We start from the raw sequence: 22,257 nt of genomic DNA, 5'->3' as shown, positions 1-22,257 counted from the left end.
GTCAGTGGCCGCAGGCCCCTGGCACTAGCCCACCTCTTAGTTTTGCTCTAACAAGTTTTCTGAGTTTCTGAGAGAGGTAGGAAAGCCAGAGTCAGAGCTCAGAGGAACTGCAGCCCTGGGGACTGGGGCCAGGGGAGTTAGATGTTCTCTGTTCTTTGAATGTAGTGATGTAGTGACCAGGTGGAAGCCAGAGTTCACCGAAACAGCATTACACTTAAGGCTCTGAGGGCCCAGGGTGGGCATGGGGTGGTTAACCCCTCGTACCCCTGGCCTCTGCCACTTCTCTAACAGTTTATTCCTTGTTCTCGACATTTTACTAGCTTGAAACATCATCCTTCCCTCTTGCATTTCCAGAGTGCGCACATCTGGTGATTTGAATGTGTAGTTGTGTATTTATAGCATTTGGGCAAGCAACTGTTTTGGTGCAAAAGGCCATTAGGAATGTCAACACTACAATGTTTTAAAAAAGAATGCTTCCCTCTAGTGAAACAAGACCTCTTTTAAAAAGTTTTTTGTTTTTTGTTTTTTTGTCTTTTTAGGGCCGCACCCATGACATTTGGAGGTTCCCAGGCTAGGGGTTGAATCAGAGCTGTAGCTGCCTGCCTACACCAGAGCCACAGCAACTCGGGATCTGAGCCATGACTGCGACCTACACCACAGTTCATGGCCATGCAGGATCCTTAACCCACTGAGGGAGGCCAGGGATGGAACCGCATCCTCGGGGATGCTAGTCAGATTCGTTTCCTCTGAGCCATGATGGGAACTCCTAAAAAGACTTTTTTTGAGGTCAGTATTGTACTGCAGATCTGTACCATGATATTGGACAGTGCGTTCAAAGGAACTAACAAAGAGGTAAAATTTGTGAGCTCTTCCTCCCTCTTTTTCTTTTTTTAAACAACAAGCCACCTTTTCGTTAGGAGGGATTAAGGAGTGAGGTAGATAGCTTTTCTAGTAAGGAGCATATTTGGCTCTATTCCTACTGTTGATAAAAATTGAAAAAAAAGTTTTTAATTTCAGCCATGCAGGTCAAAATCTTGGTTTTCTCTATCAGTGCCAACTTTAGCACATGAAGGAAGAAGAGGAAGAAGACAAATTTATTTCTATTGCCTTCTACATCCCTAGCACCTCCGCCAAGAAGCAGTTACGGGAAAAGCCAGATCTTCAGAAGAAAAGCAGTACATGTTCCTCTGAAGGCTGTGGGTGGCACAAGACTCGCGTGCCCCTGGCATCAACTGCAGTGAGAAAGGAGGCCTACTCTTCACTGCATACCCCTTTGTACATGCGCAAACATTTACAATATTTTTATCATAGGAGTTCCAGTCATGGCCCAGCGGAAACGAATCTAACTAGCATTCATGAGGACGCAGGTTCGATCCCTGGCCTCACTCAGTGGGTTAAGTTTCTTGCGTTGCCGTGAGCTGTGGTGTAGCTCGCAGATTCAGCTCGGAACTGGCATGGTTGTGGTGGTGGTGTAGGCCGGCAGCCGTAGCTCCGATTCAACCCCTAGCCTGGGAATCTCCATATACATCGGGTGCGGCCCTTAAAAGACAGTAATATAAAATAAAATATTCATATCATAAACAACATCAGAAAACTAAAGTCAGAGTAACTGCCGTGGTGCAATGGGACTGGCCACATCTCTGGAGCACTGAGACACAGGTTTGATCTCCAGCTCCAGCCCAGCACTCAGGTCACCACTACAGCTTGGATCCGATCACTGGCCTGGGAACTCCACGTACCACAGGGCAGCCAAAAGAGAAAAAAAAGCAAAAAAACCCATAACGTCCCCTAATATTTGGATTAAACCTTCATTTTCATAACTTTTGAAAAGAACAAAAGTAAAGAAAACAGGGACTGTGTTTTGAGGCGCACTGAAAGGAAGTACCATGTCCTTGTGATAATACCACATCCTCATGTGTAAGCACTTTTAAAGTCATGAATTCAGCACTACAGAGAGGGTTTAGTGGAATTGCACGTTAGTTGGCTAACAGGTAGTAGGAACAGAAATTAAATTTGTATACATTTCTCTTAGAATGCAGGAAAATGTTTGTCTTTGCTGACATACTGGTATAAGTTCTTTCCTCATTTGATTAGAAAAACATAAAAGTATCTATATCTATATATCTATATCTATATTTTCAAACCTGTCCACAAAAAAAAAAGCCTAGGTTCTTAGCATAACTTTTTATTCTCTTCCCTGTAGTCTTCATTTTTTTAAAAGAAAACTCATTTTCACTGCCATAGTATTTAATATTTTTTAAATTTGAGAGACATGCAGGATATAAATCATTAAAATGAAACAATTAAAATCCAAAACACTTCAGAGTCCACTTTTCTTGGAATAAAAGGTCTGAAGATTTTTTTTCAGATTATAAAAGCAATATGTATATTTACAAAAGGAGGAGACATGACAAAGGAATAAAGCAAAACAAATAATCATTGCAAACTTTGGATTTATTTCCGTCTCACTCTCTTCCCCCCTCCACCCAAGAATAACTCATATTACATAGTATTCTACTGTATGGATATATTATAATTTATTTAACCCACCTATTAATAAAAATGTAAGATACATCGCTTTTTTTCTCTAGAAACAACATTGTAGTAAACATGGCCATGTACATATCTCCTAGCCTTTTCCAAGATAAATTCAGAAGATACACATATTTAGCTTTGAGACATAGTGCCAAATAGTCCTTCGGGAACGTTTTGTGTTCCTACAGTGTTTGAGAACCTCTATCCACACAGTCTCACCAATGTTTACTTAATTTTCCTCCTTATACATGTTTCTGATTCCTTTTTTTAATTTTATTATTATTATTTTTTTATCTCTTTGTCTTTCTAGGGCATATGGAGGTTCCCGGGCTAGGGGTCTAATCGGAGCCGTAGCCACTGGCCTACACCACAGCCACAGCAATGCGGGATCCAAGCCGAGTCTGCAACCTACACCACAGCTCACGGCAACGCTGGATCCTTAACCCACTGAGGAAGGCCAGGGATTGAACCCGTGTCTTCATGGATGGTAGTCAGGTTCATTAACTGCTGAGCCATGACCTTTTTGAAGGTAGTTTATCTTCTCATGCACCAGAACTTTCAAAACTCTGGGGCATAGCCGGCCATACTTCTTTTGAAGAACAGGTATTTTCTTACCTGTTGTGTGTGGCCAAGGGAAGCTTGCAGGGCTTGGATTTTCTCACCTCCTTCTGCAATAAGGAAAGCCCATCTCTTGCAGGTGTGCTAGTCACTTATTTACTATTAAATATTAAGTGGCCCTCAACCATCCGCTTGGCTCTGTGCCATGTGATAGGGGCACAGTGGAAGGCAGAACAGAAACCTCTGCTCTCAGGGAGTTTACATTCTAATGGGTTGTTTTCCAAGGCATTCTTTCCATCTCTACTATCTGAGAGGAGAAGAAAAGTATAGTTTTCTAATTTGCATATGTTTGATTTCTGAATTCAGTAATTTCTTTGTTCATTTGTGTTTCTTCCATTGTTTAATATGACCAATCTTAGGTTTTGTTTGTTTGTTTGCTTGTCAGGGTTAGGCACGTTCATCTTTTGCCATTGTAGTGGACACCAGTGCCCCTCTTTATTCCTGCTGACTGGCCCCTGACTGCGTTCAGGTGCTGGGTGACCTTGGGAAATGGAGCTGGACTTGGTGCCTGGGTTTTTAGGAACAGTGTGCTGAGCCTCGGCTCTGGCACAGAATCCCCGTGCAGTCTGATAAGTGCACAGATTACTCTCACTGCACCTCTGTTTCTTCACCTGTAAAGGAAAGGGGCTGGACCAGACAATTTATTTTCAGGTTCCTCTTCCTTCTATGACTTGAGACTAAGTCTGGGGTGGCTGCTTCTCACTGGCAAAGCCTGGGTCCCAATCTCTCCATCTCTTTGTGAAGAGGGCTGGGAAAGAAAATGAAAGCCATCTTCCAGCTTTGCTGGTGGCAGGTTGACTCTACTGTGTCAAGGGGAGGATTCTCCAGACATTTGGGGTATTCAAAGATAGAGTGACTGCATTCGTTTGCTAGGGTTGCCATCACAAAACACCACAGGCTGGGTGGCTTAAGCCACAGGTATTTATTTTCTCACACTTCTGGAAGTTGAATGCCCAAAAGCAGGTTTCTCCCGAGGCCTCTCTCCCCGCCTTGCAGGCAGCAGCCTTCTCATTGTGCCCTCACTTGGCCTTTTTTCTGCGTGCCTGCATCCCCGGTATCCTTTCCTCTTTTTACAGGGACATCAGCCATACTCTAAGAGGGTCCCATCCTTATGACCTCACTTAACCCCAATTATCCCCCCCCAAAGGCCCTATCTCCAATACAGTGCTATTCTGAGGTCCTCAGGGTTAGGGCTTCAACATATAAATTTGGGGGGAACACTGTTAAGCCAATAAGAAGTAAGGAGCCCAGTCAGGATGCTATTTAGAATAATTCTGGCAAGGGATATTGAAGGCCTGAACCAAGGCAATGATACTGCGGTTTGGAAGGTGGGCACAAATTCAAGAGCTATTACACAGGAAAAAGTTTATAGATCTGAGGATCAATTAAATGAGGTGGTTATGAGAGAGGAAGCCTTTCAGGAAAGCACACAGAGATAGACCATAGCCAGAGCAAGCAGTTCGGAAGCAAGTGCTTAGAAACTTTGGTGTTTTGGGGAGTTCCCATGTGGCTCAGCAGAAACGAATCTGACTAGCATCTGTGAGGATGCAGGTTCCAGCCCTTGACCTCATTCAGTGGGTTAAGGATTCGGCATGGCCATGAACAGTGGTGTAGTTTGAAAACTCAGCTCAGATCTGGCACTGCTGTGGCTGTGGTGTAGGCTGATGGCTACAGCTCTGATTCGACCCCTAGCCTGGGAACCTCCATGTGCCACGGGGGCAGCCCTAAAAAGACACACACAAAAAAGAAAGAAAGAAAGAAAAAAGGAGTTCTCATTGTGGCACGGTGGAAACAAATCCGACTAGAAACCATGAGGTTGCAGGTTTGATCCCTGGCCTCGCTCAGTGGGTTAAGAATCCGGTGTTGCCGTGAGCTGTGGCGTAGGTCGCAGACTCAGCTCAGATCCTGCGTGGCTGTGGCTGTGGTGTAGGCTGGCGGCTACAGCTCCAATTAGACCCCTAGCCTAGCTGCAGGTGCGGCCCTAAAAAAAAAAGACAAAAAGACAAAAAGAAAAGAAACTTTGGTGTTTTCGATCTATGGGGATTGTAGTTGGCAGAGAGTGAGTCTTCTTACTATGCAATAAAGGCAGGAAGGTGGGAAGGGGGTGGAAAGAAGGACAGCAGCAGAGGGTACAGGTGGTACTGAAGCATAGACCCAACAGGACCTGTACCAGGTCCTGGAGGTACAAAATGAACATTAGGTAGCATTTATTGAGTTTCAGTTATGAAGGCTGCGCATCAGAATTGTCTGTAGGGCTTATGCTCCAGCCCCACCACTGGAAAATCTACTTTAGTAGGTAGGGCCCACACATTCAAACATACACAGAACAACTCTAAAGGACTCTGTTATATAACCAGGATGAAAAGCTACCAATGAATCAGGCATTGTTAGGCCCTTTGATGTATATCTTATTTCTCATAATCACCCTAACATAAAAGTATCATTATCTGAGCTCGTAATCTGGTGGGGAAATACATGTGCACAAATAATCATGGGAATTTGAATAAAGAAAAGATCATTTAGGGGTTCCTGATGTGGCATGATGGGGTGAGAATCTGACTTTAGTGGCTTGGTCAATGCAGGGGGAGGTAGGTTAGATCTCTAGATCAGCACAGTGGGTTAAAGGATCTGGTGTTGCTGCAGGTGTGGCTCAGATTCAATCTCTGGCCCGGGAATGCCTCATGGCACAGGTGTGCCCATTAAAAAAAAAAAAAAGACAAAAAGACAAAAAATAAAAATAAATTTTTAAAGAAGATGATTTTGGGAGAAAAATACATCCATTTATTCAGCATTTATCAGACACTTAGTGCCAGGCACTGGGCAAGGTTCTTGAGCTACAAAAAAGGAAAGAACATAATATCACCACACCCAGAAGTTCCAGGTCTGAAGAGAACAGGGGTAAAAAAATCTCAGATTGCATTACTGAGCTGAACTCTGTGCTAATGGAGTTTGCATGCAACAGGTGACAGAACAAGCAGAGCACAAAGAAGTCATGTCACATGACGGGGAAGCACCTGAGGAGATTCCATTTAAGCCAACTTTCAAATAATCAATTGGTGCTCACCTGGCACACAGAGGGGAGGCCCGCTCAGGCAGAGGAAACATAACGTACCAAGATGGGGCTGAGAAAAAAACACATGGAAGTAGCTGGAAGAATTCCTTTGTGGATGGCTGAAACTGGAGTAGAGAGATGGGCAGCAAAGAAGGTAGGAAAGGTTGGCGAATTGAAGGGACCTTACTTATGAAATTAAAGAATTTGGAGCTTATCCTACACATCTGTGGTTTTCAAATTATACCCAGTAGAGCTGTGAGTACTCCTTGGAGCCCCCTGGTTGGTCATCTGGAAATAGGTGGGCAGGATGCTGGGTCTCCCTCTCTAGCCCAGGATCAGATCTGAGCTGAAATTGCAACCTACACGGCAGCTACTGCAGATTCTTTAACCTACTGTGCCAGGTGGGGATTGAACTTGCGTTCTGGCGCTGCAGATATGCCACAGATCCTCTTGCACCACATTGGGAACTCCTGGGCCTCCCTTTCCTGATTCAGCCACGATAAAACCAGCTCTGCTTTTGTCCATTTAATAGTGGGCACTGGTGAAGGACTTTTTTCTTTTCTTTCTTTCTTTCTTTTTTTTTTTTTTGTCTTTTTAGGCCTCCACCCGCAGCACATGAAGTTTCTCTGGCTAGAGAATGAATTGGAGCTGTGGCCTACACCACAGCCACAGCAATGCGGGATCTGAGCTGTGTCTGCGACCTACACCAGAGCTCACGGCAATCCCGGATCCTTAACTCACTGAGTGAGGCCAGGGATGGAACCCCCGTCTTCGTGGATATTAGGTGGTTTCCTTAACCACTGAACCATGATGGGAACTCTGGGCTTTTTCTTTTAAACAAAAGAACCCATGATTAAGGAAAGTTTAAAAACCATAGCTTTAGGTTATGATAAACCATTGAAGAGTTTTAAGCAGGAGAGTGCTAGGAATTTCCAAGGTGAAAACAGTTGCCAACCGTACGTATCAAGATATCAAGAAAAATAGGAGTTCCCGTCGTGGCTCAGTGGTTAACGAATTCGACTAGGAACCATGAGGTTGCAGGTTCGATCCCTGGCCTTGCTCAGTGGGTTAAGGATCTGGCGTTGCCGTGAGCTCTGGTGTAGGTTGCAGACTCAGCTCAGATCCCGCATTGCTGTGGCTCTGGTGTAGGCCGGTGGCTACAGCTCCGATTGGACCCCTAGCCTGGGAACCTCCATACACCGAGGGAGCAGACCAAGAAATGGCAAAAAGACAAAAAAAAAAAAAGATATCAGGAAAAATAAGCACTGAAGTTCTTCTGGCTTGGCAATTGGCAAGTAACTTTGTTGAAAACAGGTGATAGGGGTGGACTGGGCGTGGAGAACAGAGTGCAGTGGAGAGTGGAATGAACTGGAGGAGAAAATGCAGTGACTACACTATTAAGATTCTTAGAGGAGTTCCCGTCATGGCTCAGTGGTAATGAACCTGACTAATGTTCATGAGGACACAGGTTTGATCCCTGGCCTCACTCAGTGGGTTAAGGATCCAGCATTGCCCTGAGTTGTGGCATAAGCTGGTGACTACAGCTCCAATTCGACCCCTAGCCTCGGAACTTCCATATGCCCTAGGTGCGGCCCTAAAAAGAAAAAAAAAAAGAATACTTAGAAAGCAATGAAGGGGTGTTCCCATTGTGGCTCAGTGGATTAAGAATCTGACTAATATCCATAAGGATGTGGGTTCCATCCCTGGCCTTGCTCAGTGGATTAAGGATCCGGCCTTGGCATAAGCTGTGGTATAGGTTGCATACATGGCTCAGAACCAGCGTTGCTGTGGCTGCGGTATAGGCTGGCAGCTGCAGCTCTAATTTGACCCTTAGCCAAATGTGGGTTTATCCAACCCATGTGTCCCCCTTTTTGCTAACCATCTCCTATCCACGTGGTCACAGAGGCAAGCTTCTGGAAGCTATTGTTTGTACATGGCTGTCCCCTTGGCTGTGGTCAATTGGCCCTTGATGAGGTACATCATCCGAGCTGGGCCAATACTTCCTCCAAGATATTTAGATATTGGGTCAAGGGAGAAAACCCTTTCTCTGCTGTTGGTTGGTTAGTCTCGGGAGCTGGGCCTGGACAGTCAGATAAAGTGAGCTTCAGGTATACAGAAGAACAAAGCAGATGTATGGGAAGGCCGGGTTGGGGGGTGGAATATTCAGCCTTTACAGGCTCTAGTTCCAACTACTTCTCATGGTCTACAGAAAGCCTGCCATCCCCATTCGGGATGAAATCATCCTATTTTACCACGAACTCTTTATTTTTGCCGTACTCAAATAATTTTTCTTATAACAAAAATGATCCTTTCTGATACAGAGGATATATGCTTCTACTTATCTGTTCTTCAAAAAGAAAAGAAAGGTCAGTTGAGAGAAGGGGTGAGGATACCAAGAAAGACCATTTCTCAGAGGAGCATGGAAGGGGTGAGGTCTGGAACACAACGAAGAGATATGCTTTCCTCTGAGATAGGTAAGTGAGACGTAAGGCAGATGAGAATGGAGATGAGTTTGTAGGGCAGGGTTGGAAAGAGTATTCCTGCCTAATGACTCCTATGTTCTTTGTGATGGGGCAGAATTATCTACAGATCATGAAAGGGTGGGCCACAGCTTGGGTGACAAGGTTTGCGAATAGCCATTGTGTCAGGACACCAAGGATCTGCAGCAGATAAATAATACAAAGACAGTTGAAAATCCTAAGTAGTACCCAGGTCTTGTGATACAGTAATGGAGTGATACAGAGTTGCAGCCCTATAAGCCTGCAGCCCTTGCCTAGCTAACCCCCTTGAAAATACAAACTGGATCACATCATACTCCCCCACTAAAACTTTTCCAATGACTCCTATTGCTTTAAAATATAAATTGTCTCCAGTATTGCTCAATTAGGGAAGTGGCATCATGAAGGAAATCTCTGGATGCTGGGTGTGTGAAATAGCCAGAGAATAAACCTAGGGAGAGGTATGGGGCATGGTTAAAAAAAAAAAATGTTGGAGTTCCCGTCGTGGCTCAGCAGAAACAATCTGACTAGCATCCATAAGGACACAGATTCGATCCCTGACCTCGCTCAGTGGGTTAAGCATCCGGTGTTGCCAAGTGCTGTGGTGTAGTTTGCAGACATGGCTCAGATCTGGCGTGGCTGTGGCTGTGGCTGTGGTGTAGGCAGGCAGCTACAGCTCCACTCTGATTCGACCCGTAGCCTGGAAACCTCCATATGCCATGGGTGTGGCCCTAAAAAACAGACAAAAAAAAACAAAACAAAAACTTGTTCAGTGTAAATCAACTATAATTAAAACACACACAAAAATTTAAAAAAAATTGTTGAAATGATGGAGAAAGACATCTCCATCCACTGTTGGTGGATACCAACAGCCTGAAAGAGAGTCTGGGGGTGTGAAGTGAATATGTGTGAGTGAGACAGCAGGAAAACTGAAGGTTGAGCTTGTGCATAGAATGTTCCGGGTGAGACAAAATTTAACGTGGGAACATTTAAGGACTTTTGGAGTGACAGATTTTGAGACAAAGAGATAACCTTTCTTCTCTCTGTGTGAATGGCACCACCTTCCACCAGTCACCCAAACCTGAAACTGGAGTCATCCTAGGAGTTTGGTCTTTATTTCATCCCTCACATTCAGGTGGCTCCCAGAACCTAAACATCTCTTGACTGCACTTTCCTTGACTGAAAACCTCAAAGTTGCTGAGCCTTTGTCCTGAAAGCCCTGCTCTCCCTTAAAATTCTAATCAGATCTCACTCCCAGGCTTAAATTCTTCTAATGGCTTCCCATTGCCCTAAGGTACAAATTCCTTCATGTGGCAGACAAGGTCCTTAGTATCTGGCCACTGTTTACCTCTGTGCTTTAGTCACATAGTTCTCTGTGATTAAAGGTCCTTGGAAAGATCTTCCTCGTCTTCTTTTGGATCTTGTTCAAGATTCCTCATATCTGCAGAGGTATGAGAAACCGTATTTCCTTCCCTAGGTGAAATGACCATCAGAGTAGGAGTAGCCCCCGTGCATGCTCCTAGTCCAGAACACATCCCATGTTCCCAGCTCCAGTCTGACAGCCCTAGATGGGAAATGCTGCTTATTTCACCTGTAAACCTTACCATAGGGTTTGGCCAGAGCACATGCTCAGTGGATGTTACTGAACAAAGAAAGAATGAGCGGATGTTGAAATCACCTGAGCTGAGGATAGGAGTTGGGGTGGAGGGCTGTGAGTCAGAGGCCAAAGTCTTAGAGGAGAGTTTACTAGCTGTATTTTATGGGACCTGACCGTTGACACCTTCTTTTAGGGAAACTGCCTTGTCCAGCAGTCAGCTGTCCTGCATTCCCCATCCTGACCCTATTCCTGTACAAATGACTAAGTTGAGTGGTCCTGGTCTTCTGTTGGCTTCCCAGGGACCTGTGTGACCTGTCATGAAAAGACGACCTGGGTTCATCAGATTTTCTCCTGGGATCTGGGAACTGGGAAACAGATTAAAATGATAAGCTCGGGGAATGTAGGTGGAAAGGCTACATCAAGAATTGTCGAGAAATACATAGCAGAAGTTGCAGTGGCCCTGAAACCTTTTTGTGACCTGTGCAATGTTTTCTAGTATTTTGAATGAGTTACCAATATTTGAAAATTGGAAGGTTTCATATTGCAATCTGGCTATTTGGCTTCTTTTATAAAATTTGAAGGTCTGGTATGGCAAAAACTGACTGACACTGAGTGGAACACAGGGCCTCCTCCCCCACGCCATATGCTTACACCTGGCCAGTTTCACTCATTTACATTATCTGCTTGGCCCCTGTAGCTATCTGACAACCAACTTGTTGAAGCCCTAATGAGGGCTTGCATAAAAGCCAGGTTCATAGGGGAACAGAACCCCTAAGGGAATAGAGAGGATACTTGGTGGGAATTGGGGAATAGGTGAGAAAGAGAGCAGATACAGCTGCTAAGAGAGGGAAACCAGTGCTCAGAGATGCCTGGGTTCCTGGGCCTCCCAGTTCCAGTAACTCATGGTTACCCTCATCATAGCTCCCTTTACTTGAGATAATTTTCAGTGCAATTAGCCAGGCTAATGCAGGGAGTTACTAGAAAATTGGTGGATAACAGCAATGAGGAAAGGAAGACAGCAGTTTAGTTAGATGATAGTAACCTCGATGAAAAAAATTCTTACATGAAGGTAGAATATAAATTGTGTTTGCTGTCAAGAGTTAGACTCTTGCAGACTATGTATCCTGGCCCAGAAGGATCAGGGAGCGGGTACTGAACAAGCTCTGCTTGAGGGGGTGTATAGTCAGAAGTATTCTCAGAGGAAATCAGAAGCATTCTGGGAAGGGCTATGAGTATGCAGGATTCCAGAGGCTTTGGAGGAAGAAACTGGGATCTGGGGAGAAGAATTTGGAAGAGATTTAAGTTTCGATCATTTACATCCTTTAAGAGTGTAGACTGGGGCCTGGTAACAAACTTTCACTGTGTGTTGAGAAGAGAGGTCTATATTTCAGCAAGCAGAGAAGGCTTCCTAAGAGATGGCATTTGAGCTGCATTTTAAAGAAGAGAGGAAAAAAGGAAGTGCTTCAAGAGCAGAAAGGGCCACAACTGCAAAGGTCGAATTCTAAAGGGAGAGTGGGCAGTTGTAGTCAGAGTCTGGCATCATGTGGCTTGAGACTCCTAGCAGGTTATTTCTAGATCTTGAGGTTTCCATTATTATAATAAATAATATTATTATAGTTCTTCTACTCTAAGACTCAGTATTCCTACCCTGTCTTATTTTTAATATTTCTCAATTTAGGACCTATCTTAAATAAGCTCCAAAGGCTTGCTTTACCAGAGGGCAAAGGAAAATTGTGACAGTGTTATCACTGAGTATATGTAAACTGAGCCATCCACAGAAAGATGTTCATTTGATAATTAGCTTAGTTGAGTTATTTGCATTGATGTTGTCATGCAGTTGAATTTTAATTTGAATCTCAAAGTGTCATTTTAGGTGTCTTTACATTGTGTTCAATCATTGTAACAATGTTATTGTGTGTGTGTGTGTATATATATATGATATATGTAGTATATAATAATCTGTATTATTGTATATATAGATTAGTTGTCATGCATTAGGAATACAATTTAATGTAGAAATGGCTAACTCCCTAAACTTGACATAGAAGTTACAAATCTTGAAAAGGTTGTCTTGACCAACTGAAGTGTCTGAGGACATTGAAGATTTAACTGTCAATAGTTTCTAGTTGTTAAGAGAAGCTGTGTAGATTCTAGGAATGTGGAATTCAATTAAAAAAAAGAAACCAAGTTCATAACCCAAGAAGAAACATAACGCTTGTATGTTATTTGAAATGTCTCAAAATTATGCTGTTAATTTCTAAAGGAGATCAAGATATAACCATGGGTTTTGAAAACAGCATGCCATCATGCAATACTTAGCCAGATTGTCAAAAGGGTTATATGACTTCAGGCAGTGGAAGTGAGAAGACTTAACCTTTGGTTATTCTACTGAAGAAGAAAGTGGTCCAATTATGATAACAGCCAACATTTACTGAATGATTACTATGTGGCACTGTGCCTTTAGTGTTTATATCTATTCGGCCTCAGGACAACTCTATGAGATTCGTGGTATTACCTTCATTTTGCAGTGGAAAAGCTAGTAGACAAATCCAGGAAGTTTACCTCCAGAGCCACTATGCTGTTTGAGCACCCTCCCTGTGTATACTTATGGATATGCTTTTTAGGTTGGGTTTAAAAGTATATACTTAAATAAAATATCTCCATGGTACTTCTTACAATTGATGACATCTAAGAATCAGAAGTATGAGATTGTGGGATTATTGTTAGGATCAGATGATAATATCTGATTTTTCTAGCAGTGGCTCATAGAAAAATCGTGGATCAGAGGGCAGGTGCTGCAGGTTGGAGTAAGTGAGTCTGCAATTCTCACAACCCTATCATCTTGGAACTGGCAAAGGCTACTGAGAAAGGCGTCAGTAAGGAGGAATGTCTTCTGTGGTTTTGAAAGTGGTTCCTCCACACGAAACGCCCTACCTTTCATACCTGTCTAAATCCTTCTGATCTTTTCATGACTACTCCAAATAACCAGAACCTTCAAAAGTAGTCTCTGATTATATGAAAATATATACATGGGTGATACTTCCAAATTATTAAGTGATGAAGCCAGTAAGTGAGAGATGTATTTTACCGAGGGAGTTACCCTCGCGCCTCTCCTGGCTTCAGTTTCTCTAAAGTGACAGGAAGTAGTGGCCCAGCCAACCTCTTCCTTTTATAATTTATACTCTTAACCTTTTCAGATTTCTGCCAAAGCTGCCTTAAAAAGCGACTCTCCTTCCTCAGACCTGCAGGAGGCGGCCCCTCCGCGTCAGCAGCTCAGCAGGGCGGGGCTGGAAAAGCTGGAGAAGAGGCGGGGGCTACGGGGGAAGCTCCGCGCGCAGCCACGTGACTTCCTTCCCTAGGAGCCTCAGCCGCCGGCCTCCCAGCAACCGGTGCGTCCCGCCTAACGACGCCTGGCCCGCCGGGACGTAAGTGGCCAGAAGACTCCCACGGTCGCGCTGCTCATTGGCTTTCGTTGCCGTCGCTCAGGCGCGTTGCCCCAGCGCCCGCAGGCGGTGCTACCGGAAGCCCCGCCTACTGGCCGCCTGTTCGTGGCTGGCTGGCGGAGGCTGTCACTCCCAGGCGGTTTCCCTGAAGACAGGGCTCTGCTGGGGGCGGGAGGAAGAGGGGCCGGACTGGGGCCTGAAGAGCCTTCGCTGAAGCCGCCGTTTTCGCGGCTGCTATGATCAGCGGGCTAGGCGCCCTCCGCAGTTCCGCGCAGCGCTAGTCGCGGCCGTGCGCTCGCCGTCGCCGTTTGGGTCCCCAGTGCGGCCGCTCCGGCGGCTCCCTCGGCTCTTCCAAGGCTAGGCGAGGCGGAGTCAGGATGAAGATGACTGTGGATTTCGAGGAGTGTCTGAAGGACTCTCCCCGCTTCAGGTAACCAGCGCGGCCGCCCAGCTCTGGGTCGACGTCACCCGGAGCTGCCTTCCCCAGCGGTGGGGGCGTGAAAGCCGACCCTCGAAACGCGCAGTGGGGCCATTCAGTCCGCGCCCTCCGACGGGGCGGGCGGCCGTTGCGGCCGCTCCCGACCCTGGTGTGTGTGTGTGTGTGGGGGGGGGGGGGGGTTGGTGTGTGGCGGCGGCACTACAGCCCCGACCGTCCCTTAGCAAGGGGCGAGGCTGGGCCGGGAGGGGGACGTCTCCTCTTTATCCCCCTTCCTCGCCCTCTGCCCGGGGCGGAGCACCGGAGAGGCAGAGCGCACCGCCTCGGAGGAACTGGGGTGCAACCGCGTCCCCGAAGACTCGTGCCCTTTGCTGGTGCGCGCTCTCGTCCTCTTCCTCTTGCCTCTCATCCTTTCCCCTTCCTTCCGCTCCTTTTTCGTTTCCACCCCACCCCAACCCCTCTTTGAGGGAGCTTGCTGGGCACCCTCCTGCAGTTCACTTAGTTCCTCTTTGCGCTTTTCCGCTCCCCTTACCCCGGGGAGTAAGGAGTGGGGGTCAGTTGGGGACCTCGACTTCTGCTGCTGGCGTGTCCCCTGCCTGGGGGACCCTTAGGAAGGCGCTGGCGGTTGATTTGCACGGGAGTCCAAGGGTGGGAGTGCTTTGACCAACGGCATTCTATCGACCGCGGTCCGAGACTATAGGCTTTTTTTTTTTTTTCCCACTTAAGCTCTTTGAAGGTGGCACCGCTGCCGAGAGGTGCTGGGCTCTGAGGGGTGAAGACTAGGAGAAAGAGTGCATATCTGTTTTGAAAACGGAAGTAGGAGGACCCTGAAGATTGTATTTCTGTTCCTCTTCCAGCAGCGTTGGCTCGAGAGGGCCGGGATCACACTCGGATGCTCCCAGTGGATCTGTCACAGAAACTGACGTGGTGGCACTCTGATTCACTTGGGCTGGCCTCCCTCCCTTGAGAGGCGGCGGTCCTGAGTGAGAGTGTCTACAGAACGGGCTCTTTCGGTTTCGTGCATCGTAGGAAACTCAAGAATTGTTTTGGAGAATGGAGTTTTACTAGGTTGTCTTTTACAGCGCTTTCGTAGGGTTGTCCTTAGGCCTTAAAAATAAGGCCTTCAAACTTCCGTTAGATTGTGACATGTCTTGAAAGCGTCCCTTGAACGTTGATGTGTGTGTGTGCCCGCTGATCTCTGGGCCAAGCCTCGGTAGTAAATTCCTGCATCCTCTCCCTGGGTACTAGCTGTTTTCATCGTTATCTCTGTTAATTTGATTTGCCATTTTCTTTTCCGTGAAAAGGAAACTATTGTGAAGCTAAGGAACTCGTATGTCTAAGAGAATGGCCTTTGTTTTTCGTTTTTTAGTGTTAATATTATTTGGAGCTTAGGGCTATTGCTTGTAAAAAGATGCACCTGGTTTGATTGCTGTTGTTGGCATTTTAAAAACTTGTATGTTGGACGTGATTTGACTGGACTCAGAGGAGTTACAAATGGATTGTTTAGGACAGCTTTGCAGTTTAGATTCCAGGACTGTGTGGCCAAGGAAGTAATTTTTGAAGTGTACCTTAGGAAGTTTTGCTTTTTTTGGTGAAATTTTTATTAATATGACCCAGCTATTACTGGGTAATGATATAATCGCAGCATGTTTTTGTCTGGAGAGTGTGGCTTTGTACTCTGTTTCACATGTTAAATTTCATGAAAAGAAAAAAGTTGAGAGAAGTGATTTGGAAATGCTTCTAACCACTGGTGTTGGTCACAAATCACGTGCTATCCTTGTTTTTGAAATAAAGGAATCATTGAATATAAAATAAGAGGAAAAGTACTGATTAAGTTGTATGGAATATTATAGTGAATGTTACACTTGAGTATAATATCTCTTCTCTGTTAATTAAGATGTTAGGGATTTTTTCAAGAGTTGTTTCCAGTATTCTGTTTACCTTTGGCTGCAAATTGGGAAGAGAAACCAAGATTCAGGAGCCTCCAGTATCTTGTGTACATTTGTGGGACTAGATTAGTTTTGCATCAGCCGCAAGAATGCCAGGAAATAAAAATCTTCATTATTCATGTTCTTAATTTTTAAAATTTCCCTATAACCCCATTACAGGGTATAGGTTTCTATTGCATTTGAGAATAATATTTCAGAAGTCTTTTTATTCACATGCCTTATGTGTAAGAGAAACTTTTATGAGCATTGTGCATGTTTATGAGTGATACATTGAAATATTTGTATCAAAAGAGAAGATTTGTGAGGGCTGGGCTTTTTTATTCCTTGTAGTGTCCTGATCTATTTGCTGTTTTTAAAACTAATTCCTATTTTTATTCTCCTTCACAAATGAATTTTGTGGCATTTAAGTCTGGCATGTGGACATAACTGCTTTGAGTATTGTGGAATTAATGTAAATGGCAGTTCTTGCTGAAGAAAAATTTTGCCAGTTTAAGCTTTAAACATTAATTTTCCTGTTGTATTGTTAAGGAAAAGAAGAGGAGGACTGGTTGAAATAGGGAGAAAAGGATGTTGCAGTTGCAACATTGTCTCTAGTAATTTGAATCAAGTCAGTGGTTACTTTTACATTCCTGTAAACATTTTGTTTTGTTTTTAGATTGGAAAGCACATATCATTGTGTAATTTGGGGCTCTCAGTTTTTTAAAAACTAGTCTAAAGGTCAAAATCTTGTTCATTTAAAATCTACAGGAAAGTAAATGTGTCCAAGAGTACTTTTTTTTTAAGTAAGGAATTTTCCATTTTGACCAACATTTGTTTGGGCCCTAAATTGTGTGTGTGGTTGCTCTTTAACATTTTATAAAATTTAATAAAAATTGTGCTTTTCCTATGTATAAACATATGGCTCACTCAGGAAGTGAATATTTTGTTTGAAACAAAAAGTTGAATTAATTAGTGCTTTTTGAATTGTGAAAGATTTTTGCTCTAATTCAATCCTCAGATAAAAAATTGAGTCTTTATCTGATGCATTTATTTTTTTTAATCCTTAAACAATGTTTATCTTGCATCATTCTGAAGGTTTTTTTTTGTTTGTAGATTGTATTTTAGCTGTGGTCCTTGTTCAGTAACTTAGGATAAACATCTTAAAAGATGTTTTAGTGTGAAAGGTTTTAATGGGTGAGAGACATTGTAATAAAAAATATATATTTTAAAATATATACTTTAAAAATATATACTTATATTCAGGAACACACCATATAGATATAATGTTTTGCTATTAAGCTGGTGCCAATCCTGGCTGGTTTTCCACTTTACCTTCCTGCCATCTTCAGAACATGTATATACTCTTAATAACTAGTGCTGTATATAGGAAAAATGTAGTGAGCAAGAGATGAAGCAAAATGTGTTTTTATCTCAGAAGTGGTACAATGGAATTATAAAATAGTCTTTGGAGTTCCTATCGTGGTGTAGTGGAAGTGAATCCAACTAGGAACCGTGAGGTTGAGGGTTCAATCCCTGGCCTTGCTCAGTGGGTTAAGGATCCTGTATTGTCATGAGCTGTGGTATAGGTCGAAAATGCTGCTCGGATCTTGTGTTGCTGTGGTGTAGGCCAGCGGCTGCACCTCTGATTTGATCCCTAGCCTATGAACCTCCATATGCCTCGGGTGTGGCCCTAAAAAGACAAAGACCAAAAAAAAAAAAAAGTCTTTTCTTGAACCAAAATACAGGAACCCAGCTATTTCTTATTGCAACTTTTAATTAATCATTTAATGTAGTATCAACTTAAGTTGAAATAGGAAGAACAAATCTTTATAACATGCCAGACCTCATACTAGATGCTTTTATAGCTTCAGGTTATCTCATTTAACTTTAAAATATATTATGAGGAGTTCCCAATGTGGCGCAACGATGGTGGTATCTCTGTAGCACTGGGATACAGGTTTGATCCCCTGTCCAGCTCAGTGGGCTAAGGATCTGGGATTGCCACAGCTGTGGCATAGGTCGCAACTGCATCTCAGATCTGATCCCTGGCCCAGGAACTCCACATGCCCCAGGGCAGCCAAAAAAGAAAAACAATATATATATGTAGGAATTATTATCTTCATTTAAAAATTGTTAAAAAAAATCCCAAAATGGATATTTTGAGGAGTTAAATTGACTTTCTTTTTTTATATGGCCGTGCTGGCAGCATGTGGAAGTTCCTGGACCAGGGATCAAACTGGCACCATGGGCAGAGACCTCAGCCACAGCAGTGACACCATCAGATCCTTAACCTACTGTGCTACCAGGGAACTCCTAAATCAACTTGCTTGACGGTGGAGTTTGAAGTGGTGGACTTGGAAGTGAATTCACTCTTGTACTCCTTCTCTCAAGCCATAGGCTTTAATTGCATTAATTTAATGTTGCATCAAGTTTATGTATGGTGTCTTTTATCATACAGAAATTTAAAAACTGACTTTTGTGTGTTGCCTAGAAAAATCTTCCCATTGTCATTATTATAGGTTATGTTTCTACTATTTTATAGCAATTTTTAGTTTCATTTAATGCAGCTAGATTTAGTTTTGACTGTGGGAGGTAATCTTATTTTATTTTCTTCCAAATAGAAGCCCTTGTTTTAATACTTTTTATTGAGTAATCCATTCTTTCCCCATTGATTTAAAATTATACACATACATGCATCTATCTTTATCTATCTATCCATCCATCCATCCATATGAACATGGGTCTTTTTCGGGATTCTCTTCTTTTTTTTACCAATGTATTTGTCTGTTCTACAAATACTGTTAATATATTAGTTGTAAAACTTTATGGAGTTTCTGTCACGGTGCAGTGGAAATGAATTCAACTAGGAACCATGAGGTGGGGGTTTGTTCCCTGGCCTTGCTCAGAGGGTTAAGGATCTGGCATTGCCATGAGCTGTGGTGCAGGTTGCAGACGGAGGCTCGGATCTGCTGTTGCTGTGGCCGTGGTGTAGGCTGGCAGCTATAGCTCTGATTAGACCCCTAGGGTGGGAACCTCCATATGTCGAGGGTGTGGCCCTAAGAAGCAAAAAAAAAAAAAAAAAAACTTTATAATTTGTTATGATATCTGATGGGATAAGTTTTCCTTTTTTTGAAAACTTAATGGCTGTTCTTAAACATTTTGTCTTTACAGTAGCTTCTTCAGTATCTACAATATGTCTTTCTATGTATTTTGGCCTTATTTATTTATAACTTTTTATTTAAGATTTCAATGATAAACCAACTGTATGTTGTTTATAAAAGATATTAGATTCAAGGACCCAAATCAATTGAAAGTAAAAGGATAGAAAAAGATGAACAGTGCAAGCAGTACTTAAAAAAGAGTTGGAATGGCTGTACTAATATCTGATAAAATAGATTTTAAGACAAAAATTACTAAATATAAAGGACATTTTATAAATATAAAAGGGTCATTCCATCAGGAAGACCTAGATTTATAAACATGCACTTAGCAGAGCTTTAAAATACATGAAGCAATTGACAGAATTGAAGGGAGAACTAGAAAATCCAACAGTAATAGAGACAAATGCTTTTAGTAATGGACTAGAACAACTAGGCAGATGGTCAACAAGAAATAGAAGATGTGAACAATACCATAAACAATAAGACTCAATACATATCTACAGAAAACTTCACACAGCAATAGCAGAATTCATATTCCAGTATACATAAAAATATTTTCTAGCACAGACCGTACATTAAGGCATTAAATAAGCTTCAATAAATTTAAAAGTATTGAAATAATACAAAATTTGTTCTTTGGCCACAGTGGAATGAAATTAGAAGTTAATAACAGAAGAAAATCTGAAAAATTCGCAGTACATAGAAATGAAGCAAAACATTCCTAAATAACCAGTGGATCAAAGAAGAAATCACAAGGGAATAAGGAAATACTTTCAGACAAATGAGAACAAAAATACAGCATAGTGAACTTCCAGAATGCAGCTAAAGCAGTGCTTAGAGGGAAATTTATATCTGTAAACATCTGTATTAAAAAAATCTCATGAGTTCCCATCATGGCTCATTGGTTTAAGTGGCCTATTATACATGAGGATTCGGGTTTGATCCCTGGCCTTGCTCAGTGGGTTAACGATCAGGCATTGCCGTAGACAATGGCTATAGTCACAGATGAGGCTCGGATCTGGTGTTGCTATGGCTGTGGCATTGCCCAGCAGCTGCAGCTCTGATTTCAACTTCTAGCCTGGGAACTTCCATGTGCCACAAGTGTGGCCCTAAAAAGAAAAGACAAAGCAAAACTCAAATCAGTGATATAACCTTACATCTTGAGAAACTATAAGAAGAGCAAACTAATCTGAAAGCAGGAAAGGGAGGAAATAAAAAAGACTAGAGCAGAAGTAAATGAAAATGGAGAATAGAACAACAATAGAGGAAAATCAATGAAACCCAAAATTGGTTATTCATAAGGATCAACAAAAGTGACGGCCTTTATTTAGAACAGGAAAATACAAGAAGACTCAAATTTCTAGACTCTGGACTGAAGTAGAGGACATCACTGCTATCTTACAAAAATAAGAGAAATTATAAGAGAAAACTTGAATAATTCTCAGATAATACATTAGTTAAGCTAGATGAAATCGACATATTCTTAGAAAGATACACTACTAAAAATGACTTAAGAAGAAATAGAAAATCTGAAAAGACATGAAAAAATAGATTGAATTAGTAATCAAAAAGCTTCCCCAAGAGAGAAGTCCAGGCCAAAATGGCTTCACTGATGAATTCTATCAAATGTTTAAAGATGAATTAACAATCCTTCTAAGAAATAGAAGAGGAAGTGTCGCTTTCCAACTCTTAACTCTGAGGCCAGTATTACTCTGCTATCAAAATGAGACAAAGATATCACTAGAAAACTATAGGCCAGTATCTGTTATGAATACAGCTACAGAAATCCTCAACAAAATAATTAAGCAAATATAGCAACATATAGGAAGTATCGTATACCATGACCAAGTGGGAGTGCAAAAATCAATCAGTGTAATGAACCATATTAATAGAACAAAGGATAAAAAACACAGTCTTGTTAATGGATGCAGAGAATGCATTTGACAAAATGCAACCCACTTTGATGATGAAAATACTCAATAAACTAGGAATAAAGAATTTCCTCAACCTGTTAAAGGACATCTATAAAACATTCTCAGTTAATATCATACTTGCTTTTGAAAGACCAAAAATTTTTCTCTAAGATTAGGAGAAAAAAGTCTTTTTCTGTTTCTGTTCAACAGTGTAGTGGAGGTTGTAGCCAGTGCAGTTAAGCAAGAAAGAAAAGTAAAGGCATCCATATAAGAAAAGAAGTAGTAAATCCATCTTTACTTTTGGATTATATACAGTTGCTTCTTGGTATCCGTGGGAATTGGTTCCAGTGCAATATCAGTTTGATATCCCTGCAGATATCAAAATCTGTGGATGTTCAAGTTCTTTGTATTGAGTAGTATAGTATGTATGATCAGCCCTCTGTACCTGTGGGTTCTGCATCCAAGGACATGGAGGAATGACTATCTTGTATGTAGAAAATCTTAAGAAATGCACAAAAATCAATTAGATCTAATAAGCTCAACAGAGCCACAGGGTGCAAAACCATTGTCAGGACACCACAGTTTATTTATCCATTCACCTACCAAAGGACATCTTGATTGCTTCTAGGTTTTGGCAGTTATGAATAAAGCAGCTATATATATCTGTGTGCAGGTTTTTTTTTTCTTTTTCTTTTTCTTTTTAGGGTCACGCCTGCAGTATATGGAAGTTCCCAGGCTAGGGGTCGAATTGGAGCTACAACTGCCGGCCACAGCCACAGCAGTGCCAGATCTGAGTCTCGTCTATGACCTCCACCACAGCTCTTGGCAGCACAGCACACTGAACTGCTACGCCACAGCCCAAGGATTGAACCTGCATCCTCATGGATACTAGTCAGGCTTGTTGCCGCTGCCACAGTGGGAACTCCGGGTGGAGGTTTTTGTGTGGACATAAGTTTTCCACTCATTTGGGTAAGTACCAAGGAGCACAATTGCTTGGTTGTATGGTGAATGTTATAAGAGTATGTTTAGTTTTGTAAGAAATGCCCAAACTATCTTCCAAACTGGCTGTGCCAGTT

The 22,257-nt window shown here is 42.7% G+C and overlaps 1 protein-coding gene across 3 annotated transcripts in view; it reads left to right on the top strand.

Annotated features, from left to right (window-relative positions):
- Positions 1-13,862: 13,862 nt before the first annotated feature.
- The window catches only part of ACAP2 (ArfGAP with coiled-coil, ankyrin repeat and PH domains 2), a 154,154-nt gene continuing 145,759 nt past the window's right edge, over positions 13,863-22,257 (top strand). For 2 of the 3 annotated variants that reach the window (XM_047789196.1, XM_047789177.1), the window contains exon 1: positions 13,866-14,173. In XM_047789196.1, the coding sequence (XP_047645152.1) occupies positions 14,121-14,173 (53 nt within the window). In that variant the 5' untranslated portion in view covers positions 13,866-14,120. Of the gene's footprint in view, positions 14,174-22,257 lie in introns of all 3 variants that reach the window. The other variant, XM_047789187.1, reaches the window with a different exon arrangement.

Source organism: Phacochoerus africanus, chromosome 1 (assembly GCF_016906955.1).
Source record: "Phacochoerus africanus isolate WHEZ1 chromosome 1, ROS_Pafr_v1, whole genome shotgun sequence".
Lineage (NCBI taxonomy): Eukaryota > Metazoa > Chordata > Mammalia > Artiodactyla > Suidae > Phacochoerus > Phacochoerus africanus.
The sequence above is the reverse complement of the archived record's forward strand: the minus strand, read 5'-3'. Positions and strand labels throughout refer to the sequence as shown.